The sequence below is a fragment of the Erythrolamprus reginae genome, chromosome 6, assembly GCF_031021105.1.
Source record: "Erythrolamprus reginae isolate rEryReg1 chromosome 6, rEryReg1.hap1, whole genome shotgun sequence".
Classification (NCBI taxonomy): Eukaryota; Metazoa; Chordata; class Lepidosauria; order Squamata; family Dipsadidae; genus Erythrolamprus; species Erythrolamprus reginae.
The window spans coordinates 75,515,374-75,530,098 of NC_091955.1; the positions used below are offsets into that span (position 1 = coordinate 75,515,374).

Genomic DNA, 14,725 nt, shown 5'->3' on the forward strand with positions numbered 1-14,725 from the left:
CACTGGTGGAAATGAAGATGTGCATGTAGCTCCAGCTGATTGGCGGCTGTCACTTCCTGGATTACCGGTCTTGGCTTGGCTCTCCTTTTTTTCCCTGCTGCTGCTGCTGCTGCGTCTGTACTCCTTGCTTTTTTCCTCTTTCCTCCTTCCTGGCCTAGGCCGAGCTTCCCTCTCTCCCCTCCAGCCTCACGTGGCCACCTCCCATCTGAGGTGCAAGCAGAAGGCAGCATTTATGATTCTGGCAGCACCTGTTCGCCTAGTTACTAAGCCTGAGGCAGGGGGGCGACCCAGGAAGGAGAGCGCGGGAAACGTGAAGCAAATTGCCACCCCAGCGAGCGACACTGGTAAGGTTGTAAGTCAAGGACTTAACAGTTCACTTGAACGATGAAGATCGTTCAAGCCGCTCCCACCTGATCACATGGTCAGCAATCCACTCCTACCCAGTCACATGACCATTAAGCCACACCCACAAAATAAGCCACACCCCACAGTGTGGCAGTAAAATTTTTGGCTGCCCATTACTGCTTATACCTGTTATCTCATACATGTTTGATAAGCTAAATAAATAAAAGTAAATAAAAATAAACAAACTTCACAAATATCTTTGACAAAATCCATTGCTTTTACTATCATTATTTCTCCTGGTGTAAGTTAAAAGCTTACCTTCCTTTGTGATACAACTTGATGCGATCACTGGGCTGGAGCAGCTGGCCATTTTTGTACCACTTTCCTTCTACGTTCTCAGAAATCTCACACTTCAAAGAGATCTCTTTGCCGAGCCTGACGGTCTGATCTTCCAGTGGATGCAATATCTTCAGTGGCCTCACTTAAGAAATGAGGAATGAAAAACTGCTAGTTAAGTTTTATTTAGTCAGTGACACCAGACTAGATCAAGAGGAATGGGATTCCAATTTTTTTTTTGGGGGGGTGGCGGCATTTGAGAAGATAAAAGTTTAAGTTCCCATCTCCCTTTATGTATCCGCCCTCAGAATCATAGGATAGATCACACTTAGACTGGAAAGATTCTCCTTAGGTATCTAGGTATCAAGGATAGAGGAATTTAAAAGTGATAATCTGTTGAATTAGACTCAGAACCATTCTTGCCGTACAAATGTTACATTACTTAATCTCCTATTGATATGTCAACAGGCAGGCCATCACATTTTGGATCAACTAAAGGTACCGTTCGTACCAACTTATCTTCTTCTTTTTAACAAATATTTTTCATGGGTTATTATACATTTTAAAAAGGCAAAAACAACATAAACTGAAAAACAAACAAAGTGGCAAACAATAAAGAAGGAAGAATACAATTTCCATAGTGTGATATAGGTGATAAACATCGTAAAAAGAATAGTAATGCAACAATTTGAGATTATATTTTCAATATATGGAGTTTGTACGTAGTAATTGGTCACCGCCTGGAAATCATTACCTGACTCTGCTGTTGCTTCCCCCAACCCCAAAACCTTCAACCTTACATTACCTACAATTGACCTCTCCCTTTTTCTAAGAGGTCTGTAAGGGGGGGGGGGTGAATAAGTGCACTTTTGTGCCTAATGTCCCTGTCCTACTGTCTTATTATCCTTTCTATTACTACATTCTACTTAGAAACATAGAAACATAGAAGACTGACGGCAGAAAAAGACCTCATGGTCCATCTAGTCTGCCCTTATACTATTTCCTATATTTTATCTTACAATGGATATATGTTTATCCCAGGCATGTTTAAATTCAGTTACTGTGGATTTACCAACCACGTCTGCTGGAAGTTTGTTCCAAGGATCCACTACTCTTTCAGTGAAATAATATTTTCTCACGTTGCTTTTGATCTTTCCCCCAACTAACTTCAGATTGTGTCCCCTTGTTCTTGTGTTCACTTTCCTATTAAAAACACTTCCCTCCTGAACCTTATTTAACCCTTTAACATATTTAAATGTTTCGATCACGTACCCCCTTTTCCTTCTGTCCTCCAGACTTTACAGATTGAGTTCATTAAGTCTTTCCTGATACGTTTTATGCTTAAGACCTTCCACCATTCTTGTAGCCCGTCTTTGGACCCGTTCAATTTTGTCAATATCTTTTTTGTAGGTGAGGTCTCCAGAACTGAACACAGTATTCCAAATGTGGTCTCACCAGTGCTCTATATAGCGGGATCACAATCTCCCTCTTCCTGCTTGTTATACCTCTAGCTATGCAGCCAAGCATCCTACTTGCTTTTCCTACCGCCCGACCACACTGCTCACCCATTTTGAGACTGTCAGAAATCACTACCCCTAAATCCTTCTTTTCTGAAGTATTTGCTAACACAGAACTGCCAGTGCAATACTCAGATTGAGGATTCCTTTTCCCCAAGTGCATCATTTTACATTTGGAAACATTAAACTGCAGTTTCCATTGCTTTGACCATTTATCTAGTAAAGCTAAATCATTTACCATATTGCAGACCCCTCCAGGAATATCAACCCTATTGCACACTTTAGAGTCATCGGCAAATAGGCAAACCTTCCCTACCAAACCTTCCCCTATGTCACTCACAAACATATTAAAAAGAATAGGACCCAGAACAGACCCTTGTCGCACACCGCTTGTAACCTGTCTCTGCTCAGAATACTCGCGATTAACAATAACTCTCTGATGTCTATGCTTCAGCCAGCTTGAAATCCACTGAACTATCCAGGGATTGAGTCCAAACTTCACTAATTTATCTATCAGCTCTTTATGTGGAACCGTATCAAAGGCTTTGCTGAAGTCCAGATAGGCAATATCCACGGCACCACCACTTATGTTATGTTATTTTATGTTATGTTAATATGTACTATAATACTATACTTGTTTGACAAATAAATGAATAAATAAATAAATTGTCAATAAATACTCAATATATGTAAATTAGTATAATTTGCATTTCCCCCCGTATTCTCTGTAAGTACATAAGATATAGTTAAGCTAATCCCCATAGATTTATGATGTTACCATGCAAACCTTCCACGTATACAACTAATTTGTTAACCATATTGTTCACCAATAATTTACGACTTAGCAAATTAGCATACCAATTTATCTTCAAAGCAGTCAAAGCCTATTCATGAGATGACAAGGACATGCTAATAGTAAATATTGTTTTTTAAAAAAGGATTCCTGCTAATAAACTAGAAATACAATCTTCACTCACAACCAACGCTGAGCTTGGCAGCCGATTGTCCTCCGGTTGTCATGACTGAGTAAGTTGCATTGTCCATTTTTGTTGCTTCTTCAATAATCAAAGTGTGCTTTTTACCCTCGATTTTAACTTTATATCTTGATTTACTATCAAGGGGCAACTCCACACCATTCTTAAACCTGATGAACAAGAACAACAACAATTCAAAACGTTATGATTAACTTGAAATTACTTTTGCTTTAAAAAAGGGCATGTTTTTTATATATACTGTTTTTATGAGATTATTAATTTTAAATTGTAACTAGATGGGTGGGCATTGGATTTGGTATTATGTACTGTACTGTTTTTTATTGTTGTTGTGAGCCGCCCCGAGTTTGCGGAGAGGGGCGGCATATAAATCCAATAAATCCAAATCCAAATCCAATCAAAATCTTTATTTGATTGGGAAAAAAAGCCATCTTTTAAATGAAACAAGAAAGAAAAGAAAAGGGGGGGGGGGAAGAAAAGCATGGTATAGGGATAGTGGGATGGGGGAAATTTTGACCAAGTAGGTTCAGGTATAAAGTTGCAGAGTTTAACTTAGTTTTGTTTTTTTAACGATAAGCATACTAGCATCTGTGATTATGATCAAAGATAGGTAAGCTTGTACTGTAACTGCATGGATATACAAAGGTGCATGGTATTGATCTATGTTGCACCATTTTGTGTGTGTGTGTGTTTTCGTAGATTTTCACGTTTCATTTTCGTATAGGTATGTAGGTCTTGGTGTACAGTGTTCCCTCGATTTTCGCGGGTTCGAACTTAGCAAATAGCCTATACCACGGTTTTTCAAAAAATATTAATTAAAAAATACTTCACGGTTTTTTTCCTATACCATGGTTTTTCCCACCCGATGACGTCATATGTCATCGCCAAACTAATAATTTTTGCAAATAAATAACAAAAATATAATGATTGTTAATAAATAATTATGTTTATAAATATCAGGATCACTAAGTGTCTTATTCAATGGTGAGTACCAGTAATAATGGTGAGTAAATGGTTGTTAAGGGAATGGGAAATGGTAATTTAGGGGTTTAAAGTGTTAAGGGATGGCTTGTGATACTGTCCATAGCCAAAAATAGTGTATTTACTTCCGCATCTCTACTTCGTGGAAATTCGACTTTCGCGGGCGGTCTCGGAACGCATCCCCTGCGGAAATCGAGGAAACACTGTATTCGGGTCCTTTCCCAGACATATACCAAGACCTACATATACGTATATGTATGGTTTCTGATATATATATATATCAGAAACCAGATAAGCGTGAAAATTATTTTTGGTTTTCACTTTTAGCAAAATCATAGTTCTATATAGTTGGATGGGTTATTTTGGTCATAAGACCTAATCTATCTAATGCAAGAGTTTTTACCATCATTTCCACACTGTTATTAAATTTCGCCAACTTTTTTTCAATAGCTAAATAAAACAAATTGGCATCTAGAAGGGATCTCGTATATGTGCACATTGAAGCCTTCACCTGGTATGAACCATAGAAGTTCCGTTTTCTTTATTCCCGGGAAATACTCTACATAGAGACATGCAAAATTCTTATTGCTGCATAATTCCATGTGCATTCTGGCTCTTTTGTTCTACTTTAGAAAATATAATGGTGTTTGGTTCATAACGATCCAATTCAGCTAAAGAGTCATAATCAAACTCAGGTAAAAAAAATGGGAGTGAAATTAGGTGCGACTGTCTTGATTCATTACCCCTGACATTCGTGAATTCGGGTTTAAAATGTTTATGAAAGAAAGACGTAAGTTGCCTACCATTTCACATTTGCATCATCTTCAGACACTTCAACTGGTAGTTCTATTCTGTCACCAATGTAACCACTGGTATCTTCCAAGCCTTTTGTCACTATTACTGGAGGCTCTGAAGGAAGAAAAATAAATAATATTGTAAACAAATGATCACAAAGACTCTTTTTTAAAAAATCCACTTACAACAGACCCTATAAACACCACACATAGAATAGCACACACCCTGCTAGAAAGGCGTTCCCTGAAGAGGTGCTCCAGCACGAGTCTGAAAACTCAGAAGATAAAACCTCTGGTCCCATTAATTGACCCAGATGGGATCCTATCCTGGGACACGTATATTTGCCTTCATTCGTCAAAGCCTGCAGCCAATGACAGCCATGGTGAAATGCTCTCTGATAGTTTTGCTGTTTTTTATCATCTGTGATTTACTATGGACTTTGTTATGTCTTGTTAAACTGTTGAAAGCCAATCGCTGATTGGTTAAGGCGCAGCAAGTCAAATAGACTTGCCGCCAAAATCAAATAACTGTCAAATGGTTTTCCCGCACTTTTGAAAAGTATAAATAGACGCGGCTTGAGCCGCTGTTCTCTGTTGGAGACTGTGAACTGAGCTGAACACTCCTGATCGTTCTCTGCCCCTTGCCCATGTTGTTTTTGCCATTTGACTGATTGACTGTGTGCCTGTTTTTTATATTTATTGGGACTGTTTTTATGTTTTTATGAATTTATGAATTTTAAATTGTAATTAGATTGGTGGGCATTGGATTTGTTATTATGTACTGTTTTTTATTATTGTTGTGAGCCGCCCCGAGTTTGCGGAGAGGGGTGGCATATAAATCCAATAAATCTAATCTAATCTAATCTAATAAAAGAGCTGTTATTAGCCCATGGTCTCCAGTCTCCTGATTTAACAGTGGCGACGAGGATACTCAAGAAAAAAACCACTAAGCATCAAGCAATGCTCCCTTCATGGGCAGGTTTCTGTGACTTCCCCCTCGCCCCGTCTTTACAAATGCAGAAGATGTTCTATCAGAGGAAGAAGCAACTTCCTCTGAACAATGAATAAACAAAAACAAATAGAAGAGACACCGGAGGCAGAAAAGGAGTAAGCAACTGGGAATTTTGAATAGACTAAGGAAAAGTGGGATAAAACTCCCTCTCCCTTCACTCTTTCTGATTAATTTACCTCATTCACTAATAAGATGGATGAAATGCTTCTTTTAAATAGATGCAATTCTGATTTTTACAATTCAGCAGCTCTCTGTTTCACTGAAACCAAGCTAAAGCCCTACATGGCATTGGACCAAATTGCCTCCGGAACCACCTGCTACCGCACGAATCCCAGCGACTGATAAGGTCCCACACAGTTGGCCTTCTCCGGGTCCCGTCGACTAAACAATGTCGTTTGGCGGGCCCCAGGAGAAGAGCCTTCTCTGTGGTGGCCCCGGCCCTCTGGAACCAACTCCCCCCGGAGATTAGAACTGCCCCCACCCTCCCTGTCTTTTGTAAACTACTCAAGACTCACTTATGTCGCTAGGCATGGGGGAGTTAAGATATTCCTTCCCCCTAGGCCACTACAAGTTATGCATGGTATGTTTGTGTGTATGTTTGGTTTTATAACAAGGGTTTTTAGTTGTTTTATTAATTGGATTGTTACATGTTGTTTTTTATCATTGTTGTTAGCCGCCCCGAGTCTGTGGAGAGGGGCGGCATACAAATCCAATAAATGATGATAATAATAATAAATCAGTCAATTGATGATAGCAGCCTGCATATCTCTCAAAACAATTCTATAGGGCACTGCATACCAGAACAACTAGAGACAAGGATATTTTCTCCCCGAATGCCATCACTCTGCTAAATAAGTAATTCCCACAACACTGTCAAACTACTGTATTTACTAAGACGACATTATTATTATTATTATTATCATTATTATCATTATCATTATTATTGTTATTATTATTATGTCAATACAACACAGCAAACGAGATCACTATGCTGGATTTCGCATTTCATCACCAGTCGGGTGCTTCCCAAGCACCTAAGACTGTGTGATGTAGTGGCGAATTATGTTTGGCGATCCCAATCTATTGTTGTTTATTGTTTATTATTATTATTATTATTATTATTATTATTATTATTATTATTATTATCATCATCATCCTTCCTATTACCTATCTCTTCCCACTTATGACTATAACCATGCTGCTTGTATTTTTACGAGCATATTTTACGAGCATATTGTATATTCTGTTTTTTTCTAGTTGGATTTGATTGCTTATTAGTAACCTATAACTATTACTAAGTGTTACATCTTATGATTCTAGATGAATGTATTTTTATCTCTTTTTTTCTTATGCACCAAAGACAAATCCCTTGTATGTCCAATTATGTTTCTGTTCTGTTCTATTCTATTCTATTCCTAAACAAGCCATCTCTGATATTAGGTGATTTCTCATGCTATAGCTTTCTTTGAATCAGAGAGACCAAGTTCCTATATAGCACCTGGAAAAATGAAGTTCTCGGGGATTTCAGAGGCTAGTTGGCATTACATGTTAGGGTTATACAATTGGATCTACTTTGCATTGGATTCTAAGATCCCCACCCACCCATTCAACCAGAAATAACAGCAGAACTCTGCAGAGATATATTGGATCCTCCATTTTTTAGAGCTTATTGAAATTTCCCCATTTGTCTGCAAAATGAGTGTGATTGTCTGTTAAATGGAGATAAACTTGAGTTTAAATTGTCTGTGTTTAATCTGAAATCTAACATACTTTATTGAACAGCATTGAATTGAAATTTCACTCTATTAAATAAATAGAACAAAGCTTTGAAATAACAACAATGATTCATTACTGTACCTCTAACAAACAATTCAGTAGAACATTTCTCATCTCCAGCTGTGACATGATAACGGGCATCATCTAGCAGCGAGCAGTTGTTGATAAATAGAATTCGCTCGTTACCTTTGTGTTCAAATATGTATCTATGGGGAAATGGCAGATTAAGAAAGTTGGAATTATTAGAAGATATAATGATTCTTCAGCCTTCAGATCCTAAGTGGGCACTTCACTGTAAAGTGATTGATGCAACAGGAGGTATTCAAAAACACTTATCTAATTAGGTCACTGTGTCTGGCATTCAGGTTTCTTTTTTAAACTGTAGATAGATAGATAGGCTATGTGAAGTTAGGGATCATGGTAGCAATTTGGAGGTGGATATATTTAGCCCTTTCCTTCTTGCTGTAGTCTTGACAACAATGAGGGATTTTCCCCTAATCAAAAATGATTCTCTTGTCTCTTCTCTGGCGGATATTTTTTGTACCAAATGCCTCCATGTCCACAGGTCCAGTGCTTTTTTAGCATTTGGGGCCAAGACTGATGCAAAAACAGATTAAACAATTGGCCCTAAAACTTTCATGGGGAAACATGCATTGCAAACTTCAAGAGTTCTGAACACAACAGTAGTTGAAACCCTAGCTCGGGGAAGATGGAAATAACCGTAACAGGAGCCTAGTTCCATTCCTGCACTCTTGACATATTTTCAAAAGTACAATAATAGCTGGGGCCAAGCAGCCAACATTTCTGGTAGGCCATATGGCTCATGGGGTACGTAATGGGATATAGTGCCTTTCACCTTAAGGTCATTGGTTCACATTTGTTTCAGGTCAATAATGACCAAATCTCATTGCCATCCTGCAGCTGCTCAATAGTCTGGACTTGATGTATTGAGGCCAGTTCGTTCTTAAGAGAAGTCCTGGGCTTTGGGGAAGAAAGTATTGAAAAAGATGCAGACTATATTTTGGAATTTGAAATCCTTTCACACTTGGGTCAGAAGGTTAACTTAAAGGAGGACTATATTGTCCTTTATGCCAGTGATTTTCAACCTTTTTTGAGCAGCGGCACATTTTTTACATTTACAAAATCCTGGGGCACATTGAGCGGGGGGGTGGGGGTGTAAAAAAAGTTTGGACAAAAAAATTCTCTCTCTCTCTCTTCCTCCCCTTCACTCTATTTTTTTCTCCCTCCCTCTTTCTTTCTCTCTCTCTCCATCTCTTTTTCTCTTCCTTCCTTCCTCTTTTTTTGCTCTTTCTCCCTCCCTCCCTCCCTCTATGTCTTTCTCTCTCTCCTTCCCTCCCCCTCTTTCTCTCTCTCTCTTGCGTTCTTTCTCTCTCTTGCTTTCTCTCTCTCTTGCTCTCTTTCTTTCTCTTGTTTTCTCTCTCTTGATTTCTTTCTCTCTTGTTCTTTCTCTCTCTCTCTCGCTCTTTCTCTCTTGCTTTCTTTCTCTCTCTCTTGCTTTCTTTCTCTCTTGCTTTCTCTCTCTCTTGCTTTCTCTCTCTCTCTTGCTTTCTTTCTCTCTTGCTTTCTCTCTCTCTTGCTTTCTTTCTCTCTTGCTTTCTTTCTCTCTTGCTTTCTCTCTCTTACCTTTCTTTCTCTCTTGCTTTCTCTCTCTCTTGCTTTCTTTCTCTCTTGCTTTCTTTCTCTCTTGCTTTCTCTCTCTCTCTTGCTTTCTTTCTCTCTTGCTTTCTCTCTCTCTCTTGCTTTCTTTCTCTCTTGCTTTCTTTCTCTCTGAGCTTCGCGGCACACCTGACCATATCTCGCGGCACACTGGTTGAAAAACACTGCTTTATGCCGCCTTTAATCCAATATTAAACACTGAACTAAAGGGGTTCTAGACATTCAAACTAATTCCTCAGCGGTCCTATTAACTAGATCATCTTGTTTTCTTGCTTCCTTGCTCCTAGATTTCATTGCTAATGAACAGTGATGGAGAGAGCTTCCACAAGAACAAGGAGCAGTAATCTTCGCTGAATTTTTTTTATTGACAATTTCTCTAAAACAATGTAGACTCCTTTGTTCTTTTCCAACATAAAGTGCTAAAAAACATGGAAGAACGGGATTTTTATTTTTATTTTTTATTTTTCGATTAAAACACACACAGAAAAGAAACACAAAAACATACATTTTGGATACTTATATCCCCATTTCTATCAGAAGTTCAATCGGAGATATGTACATTTTAAAATTATTTTGTTAACATTTATGCTTGCACATTTTTATTTAAACTTCAAATAAAGTTGCTTTATATCTATTGTTAATCGTTCGGGCTATATTTCTATTTAATTTCACTTCCTTTGTCATTTCTTTCTTTTAACCAATTGTAAAATTTATCCCATAATAATCCTCTAAATCCTCTTTCCCTTCTAATTTCCTTGTTAGCATGCCCGTTTCTACACAATCCATAATTTTTTAAATTATCATTCCTTCTTTTGGTATGTTTTCATTTTTCCATAGCTGGGCATAAGCTATCCTTGCCGCTATCAAAATATAAAAAAACAAGAATAGTTTTTTCCCCAAACACCATCATTCTGCTAAATAAATAATTCCCTCAGCACCATCAAACTATTTACTAAATCTGCACTACTATTTCTACTAGTTTTTTTCTCATCATTCATATCACCTATTTCCTCCCACTTATGACTTTATGACTGTAACTTGTTGCTTGAATCCTTAAGATTTTTATTAATATTGATTGTTTCCTCATTGCTTTTTTGACCCTCTATGACAATCATTAAGTGTTTTACCTCATGATTCTTGACATATGTATCTTTTTGTTTTATGTACACTGAGAGCATCTGCACCAAGACAAATTCCTTGTGTGTCCAATCACACTTGGCCAATAAAGAATAAAGATGTTTAAAAAACCTTCAATGGACCTGTCACGAGGAGTCAAAACTGATTCCAAACCAAACATAAATAAACTTAAAACTGCATAGTAAATAAATGAAGCCATGGTCCCATGTCACCAAGTTGGCTTGTCCCTAGGCCCATATATTCATGAATGACTTTTCACTAATGCCTAATAAGCAACCACGGTTACATCACCAATAGAATAGAAACATAGAAGACTGACGGCAGAAAAAGACCTCATGGTCCATCTAGTCTGCCCTTATACTATTTCCTGTATTTCATCTTACAATGGATCTATGTTTATCCCAGGCATGTTTAAATTCAGTTACTGTGGATTTACCAACCACGTCTGCTGGAAGTTTGTTCCAAGGATCTACTACTCTTTCAGTGAAATAAGAGTAAGAAAGCTTCTTTATACTTAAGTCAATGCACATACTTACTTTCCACTTGGTCGTATTTCTTGGCCATTTTTATACCACTTCAGTTCAACTGTTGGGTCAGCCAGCTCCACAGCAAACCTTACTCTACCTCCTTTGTCCACTTGATAAGCAGGGTCCAGAATCTTAGAAAAGGCTGTTGAGTGAAAAAAGATGATGGGCATTCAATTAAAAAAGAAAGCCTTTGGAAAGTAAAAGTTGACATTTAACTTCACAAAATTGAAATGAAGTGTTCTAGCTGATTATTTAAAATTATATTTTATTACAGTAGAGTTTCCACATCTGACCTGCAAATGTATTTATTTTTATTTATTTATTATTTAGATTTGTATGCCGCCCCTTTCCGCAGACTCGGGGCGGCTCACAACAAAATACAGCGCATCATAACAAATCCAAATAGCTTTAAAAACATTTAGAAATATTTAAAAGGAACCCCATTTACTAGCAAACACACACACAAACATACCATGTATAAATTAAACATGCCCGGGGGAGGTGTTTCAGTTCCCCCATGCCTGACGGCAAAGGTGGGTTTTAAGGAGTTTACGGAAGGCAGGGAGAGTAGGGGCAGTCCTAATCTCTGGGGGGAGTTGGTTCCAGAGAGTCGGGGCCGCCACAGAGAAGGCTCTTCCCCTGGGGCCCGCCAACCGACATTGTTTAGTTGACGGGACCCGGAGAAGGCCCACTCTGTGGGACCTAATCAGTCGCTGGGATTCGTGCGGCAGAAGGCGGTCTCGGAGATATTCTGGTCCAGTGCCATGAAGGGCTTTAAAGGTCATAACCAAATCTCAAGGTTAATATCAGATGGTAGCAAAGAGAAGCAAACAACCTCACTAATATCTTGTTCTCATCTGTATTTTTGCTGCTGCATGTACTACAGATGAGATAAAAATGAACTTCATCTATACACTAGGTAAATACGAACTTCCTCATGAATTAACATTTCCTCCCCCAAACTCAATTTGGACAGGGACAGGGAAGGAAGGGTCCCAATCTTAAGAGCCGGGGTGGCGCAGTGGTTAGAGTGTAGGACTTGCAGGCTACTTCAGCTAACTGCTAGCTGTAGTTCAGCAGTTCAAATCTCACTACTGGCTCACGGTTGACACAGCCTTCCATCTTTCCAAAGTGGGTATATTGAGGACCCACATTATTGGGGGCAATAGGCTGATTCTGTAAACCACTTGGAGAGGATGAAGTGGTATATACGTCTAAATGCTAATGCTAATTTTCCCAAGTTATTGTAATTGTGTACTTTGTGTACCCCGACCCTGTGGAACCAACTCCCCCCCAGAGATTAGAATTGCCCCCACCCGCCTTGCCTTTCACAAACTCCTTAAAACCCACCTCTGCCGTCAGGCATGGGAAAATTGATTCCCCTGGGCCGTTCCCGCTTTACATATGGTTTGTATGAGATGTATGATTGTTTTTTTATATTAAGGGTTTTAAACTGTTTTTAACTATTGGGTTTGTATTGTTCTGTTGCTGTGAGCCGCCCCGAATCTTCGGAGAGGGGCGGCATACAAATCTAATAAATAAATTTCAGTACCTCTTTCTACATAATTAGCTCTATTTCAAACATATGGAGTCTGGAGATCCAGTTTAACTGAATTGTGTCTAGTATGCAATGATTTGAAAACAAAGCGAAAGACTCAGAAGGCAGAATAGGGCCGCATGCTAAGATAATGATATAGCTTATCATTATCAGTATTTATGGTTTATTCTTTCATTATCAGAGAAATGTGTGGAGAAACTGTTGAGTTGTCATTGCTCGTGGAGCTGTATACTTAAACTGATAATGTACATCAGGGGTGTCAAACTCAATTCCATTGAGAGATGTGTTTGACCTTGGCAGGGACAGGTGGGTGTGGCCAGAGGGCATGGCCAAGCTCAACATCACTCGCGTCAGGTGCAACTGTGGTGGTCCAAGTGATCTGCCAGCAAAAATGGAGCTTGGGAGGGCCGCGTGTGTTTTCACTGGCAGAGACACCACCGGTCAGTCCTTCATTATTTCCATGGCAGCCCCATGGGCCAGATCTAAACACTCCATGTTTAGGCTTTGAGTTGATCTTGATATACAGGAAGACCAACTTTGTTTTATTCAGTAAAAAGCAATGGAGTTGCTTAATTAAAACCAATTAGAAACATAGAAGACTGATGGCAGAAAAAGACCTCATGGTCCATCTAGTCTGCCCTTATACTATTTCCTGTATTTTATCTTACAATAGATATATGTTTATCCCAGGCATGTTTAAATTCAGTTCCTGTGGATTTACCAACCACGTCTGCTGGAAGTTTGTTCCAAGAATCTACTATTCTTTCAGTAAAATAATATTTTCTCATGTTGCTTTTGATCTTTCCCCCAACTAACCTCAGATTGTGTCCCCTTGTTCTTGTGTTCACTTTCCTATTAAAAACACTTCCCTCCTGAACCTTATTTAACCCTTTAACATATTTAAATGTTTCAATCATGTCCCCCCCTTTTCCTTCTGTCCTCCAGACTATACAGATTGAGTTCATTAAGTCTTTCCTGATATATTTTATGCTTAAGACCTTTCACCATTCTTGTAGCCCGTCTTTGGACCCGTTCAATTTTGTCAATATCTTTTTGTAGGTGAGGTCTCCAGAATTGAACACAGTATTCCAAATGTGGTCTCACCAGCGCTCTATACAGCGGGATCACAATCTCCCTCTTCCTGCTTGTTATACCTCTAGCTATGCAGCCAAGCATCCTACTTGCTTTCCCTACCGCCTGACTGCACTATTCACCCATTTTGAGACTGTCAGAAATCACTACCCCTAAATCCTTTTCTTCTGACATTTTTGCTAACACAGAATTGCCAATACAATACTCAGATTGAGGATTCCTTTTCCCCAAGTGCATTATTTTACATTTGGAAACATTAAACTGCAGTTTCCATTGCTTTGACCATTTATCTAGTAAAGCTAAATCATTTACCATATTACAGACCCCTCCAGGAATATCAACCCTATTGCACACTTTAGAGTCATCGGCAAATAGGCAAACCTTCCCTACCAAACCTTCCCCTATGTTCTTTTCTGAAAGCTTTAAAGGAAGATTTGTGTGTGGGAGAGAGAGTGAGGGGAGATTCCTGGGGGAAGAAAGACACAACATTCCCAAGCGATTGATACCTGCACTCTTCTTCTCTTCCCGCCGAGTGCGCTTCAGACGTTTCAGCATACCCCTCAGGTCAGTAATTCCATACTGAAATGCAATCTTCTCATAGTCATTAGGATTTGCATTCTTCAAGAGTTCCCATACATCTATATCTGGCTCTTCTGGTTCCTGTTTAAATTCCCTAATCAGGAACAAAGATTTTTTAAAAAACCAAGAAAAATAAAGGGATGTGGCCCAGTTTAATGAGATCTCGTACATTTATGAATGTGGCAACTGGAAATCAAATCCAAAGAAGACTAAAGACTGAAATGCTTAGTTAGGCTTAGGAATGGGTTTGGTTATACGGTTAAAGATCTTAATAGCAGAAAGGAAGAGAATAGCAGGATGCACACTTACCCCGTGTCTTCAGTGGGCAGTATATTATAGATCTTGAATTAGCCCTTTGAATTGAAAACCTATGCATTTTCAGAAGAATGAAACTAGAAGTCT

The 14,725-nt window shown here is 38.8% G+C and overlaps 1 protein-coding gene across 1 annotated transcript in view; it reads right to left on the minus strand.

Annotated features, from left to right (window-relative positions):
• MYBPC1 (myosin binding protein C1) overlaps window positions 1-14,725 on the minus strand; it is a 105,812-nt gene that overhangs the window by 43,636 nt on the left and 47,451 nt on the right. The window contains exons 12-17 of the mRNA XM_070754969.1: window positions 14,251-14,417; window positions 11,104-11,236; window positions 7,835-7,959; window positions 4,975-5,080; window positions 3,176-3,342; window positions 664-826 (exon numbers count right to left, since the gene is read on the minus strand). Of these exons, the coding sequence (XP_070611070.1) occupies window positions 664-826; window positions 3,176-3,342; window positions 4,975-5,080; window positions 7,835-7,959; window positions 11,104-11,236; window positions 14,251-14,417 (861 nt within the window). The remainder of the gene's footprint in view (window positions 1-663; window positions 827-3,175; window positions 3,343-4,974; window positions 5,081-7,834; window positions 7,960-11,103; window positions 11,237-14,250; window positions 14,418-14,725) is intronic.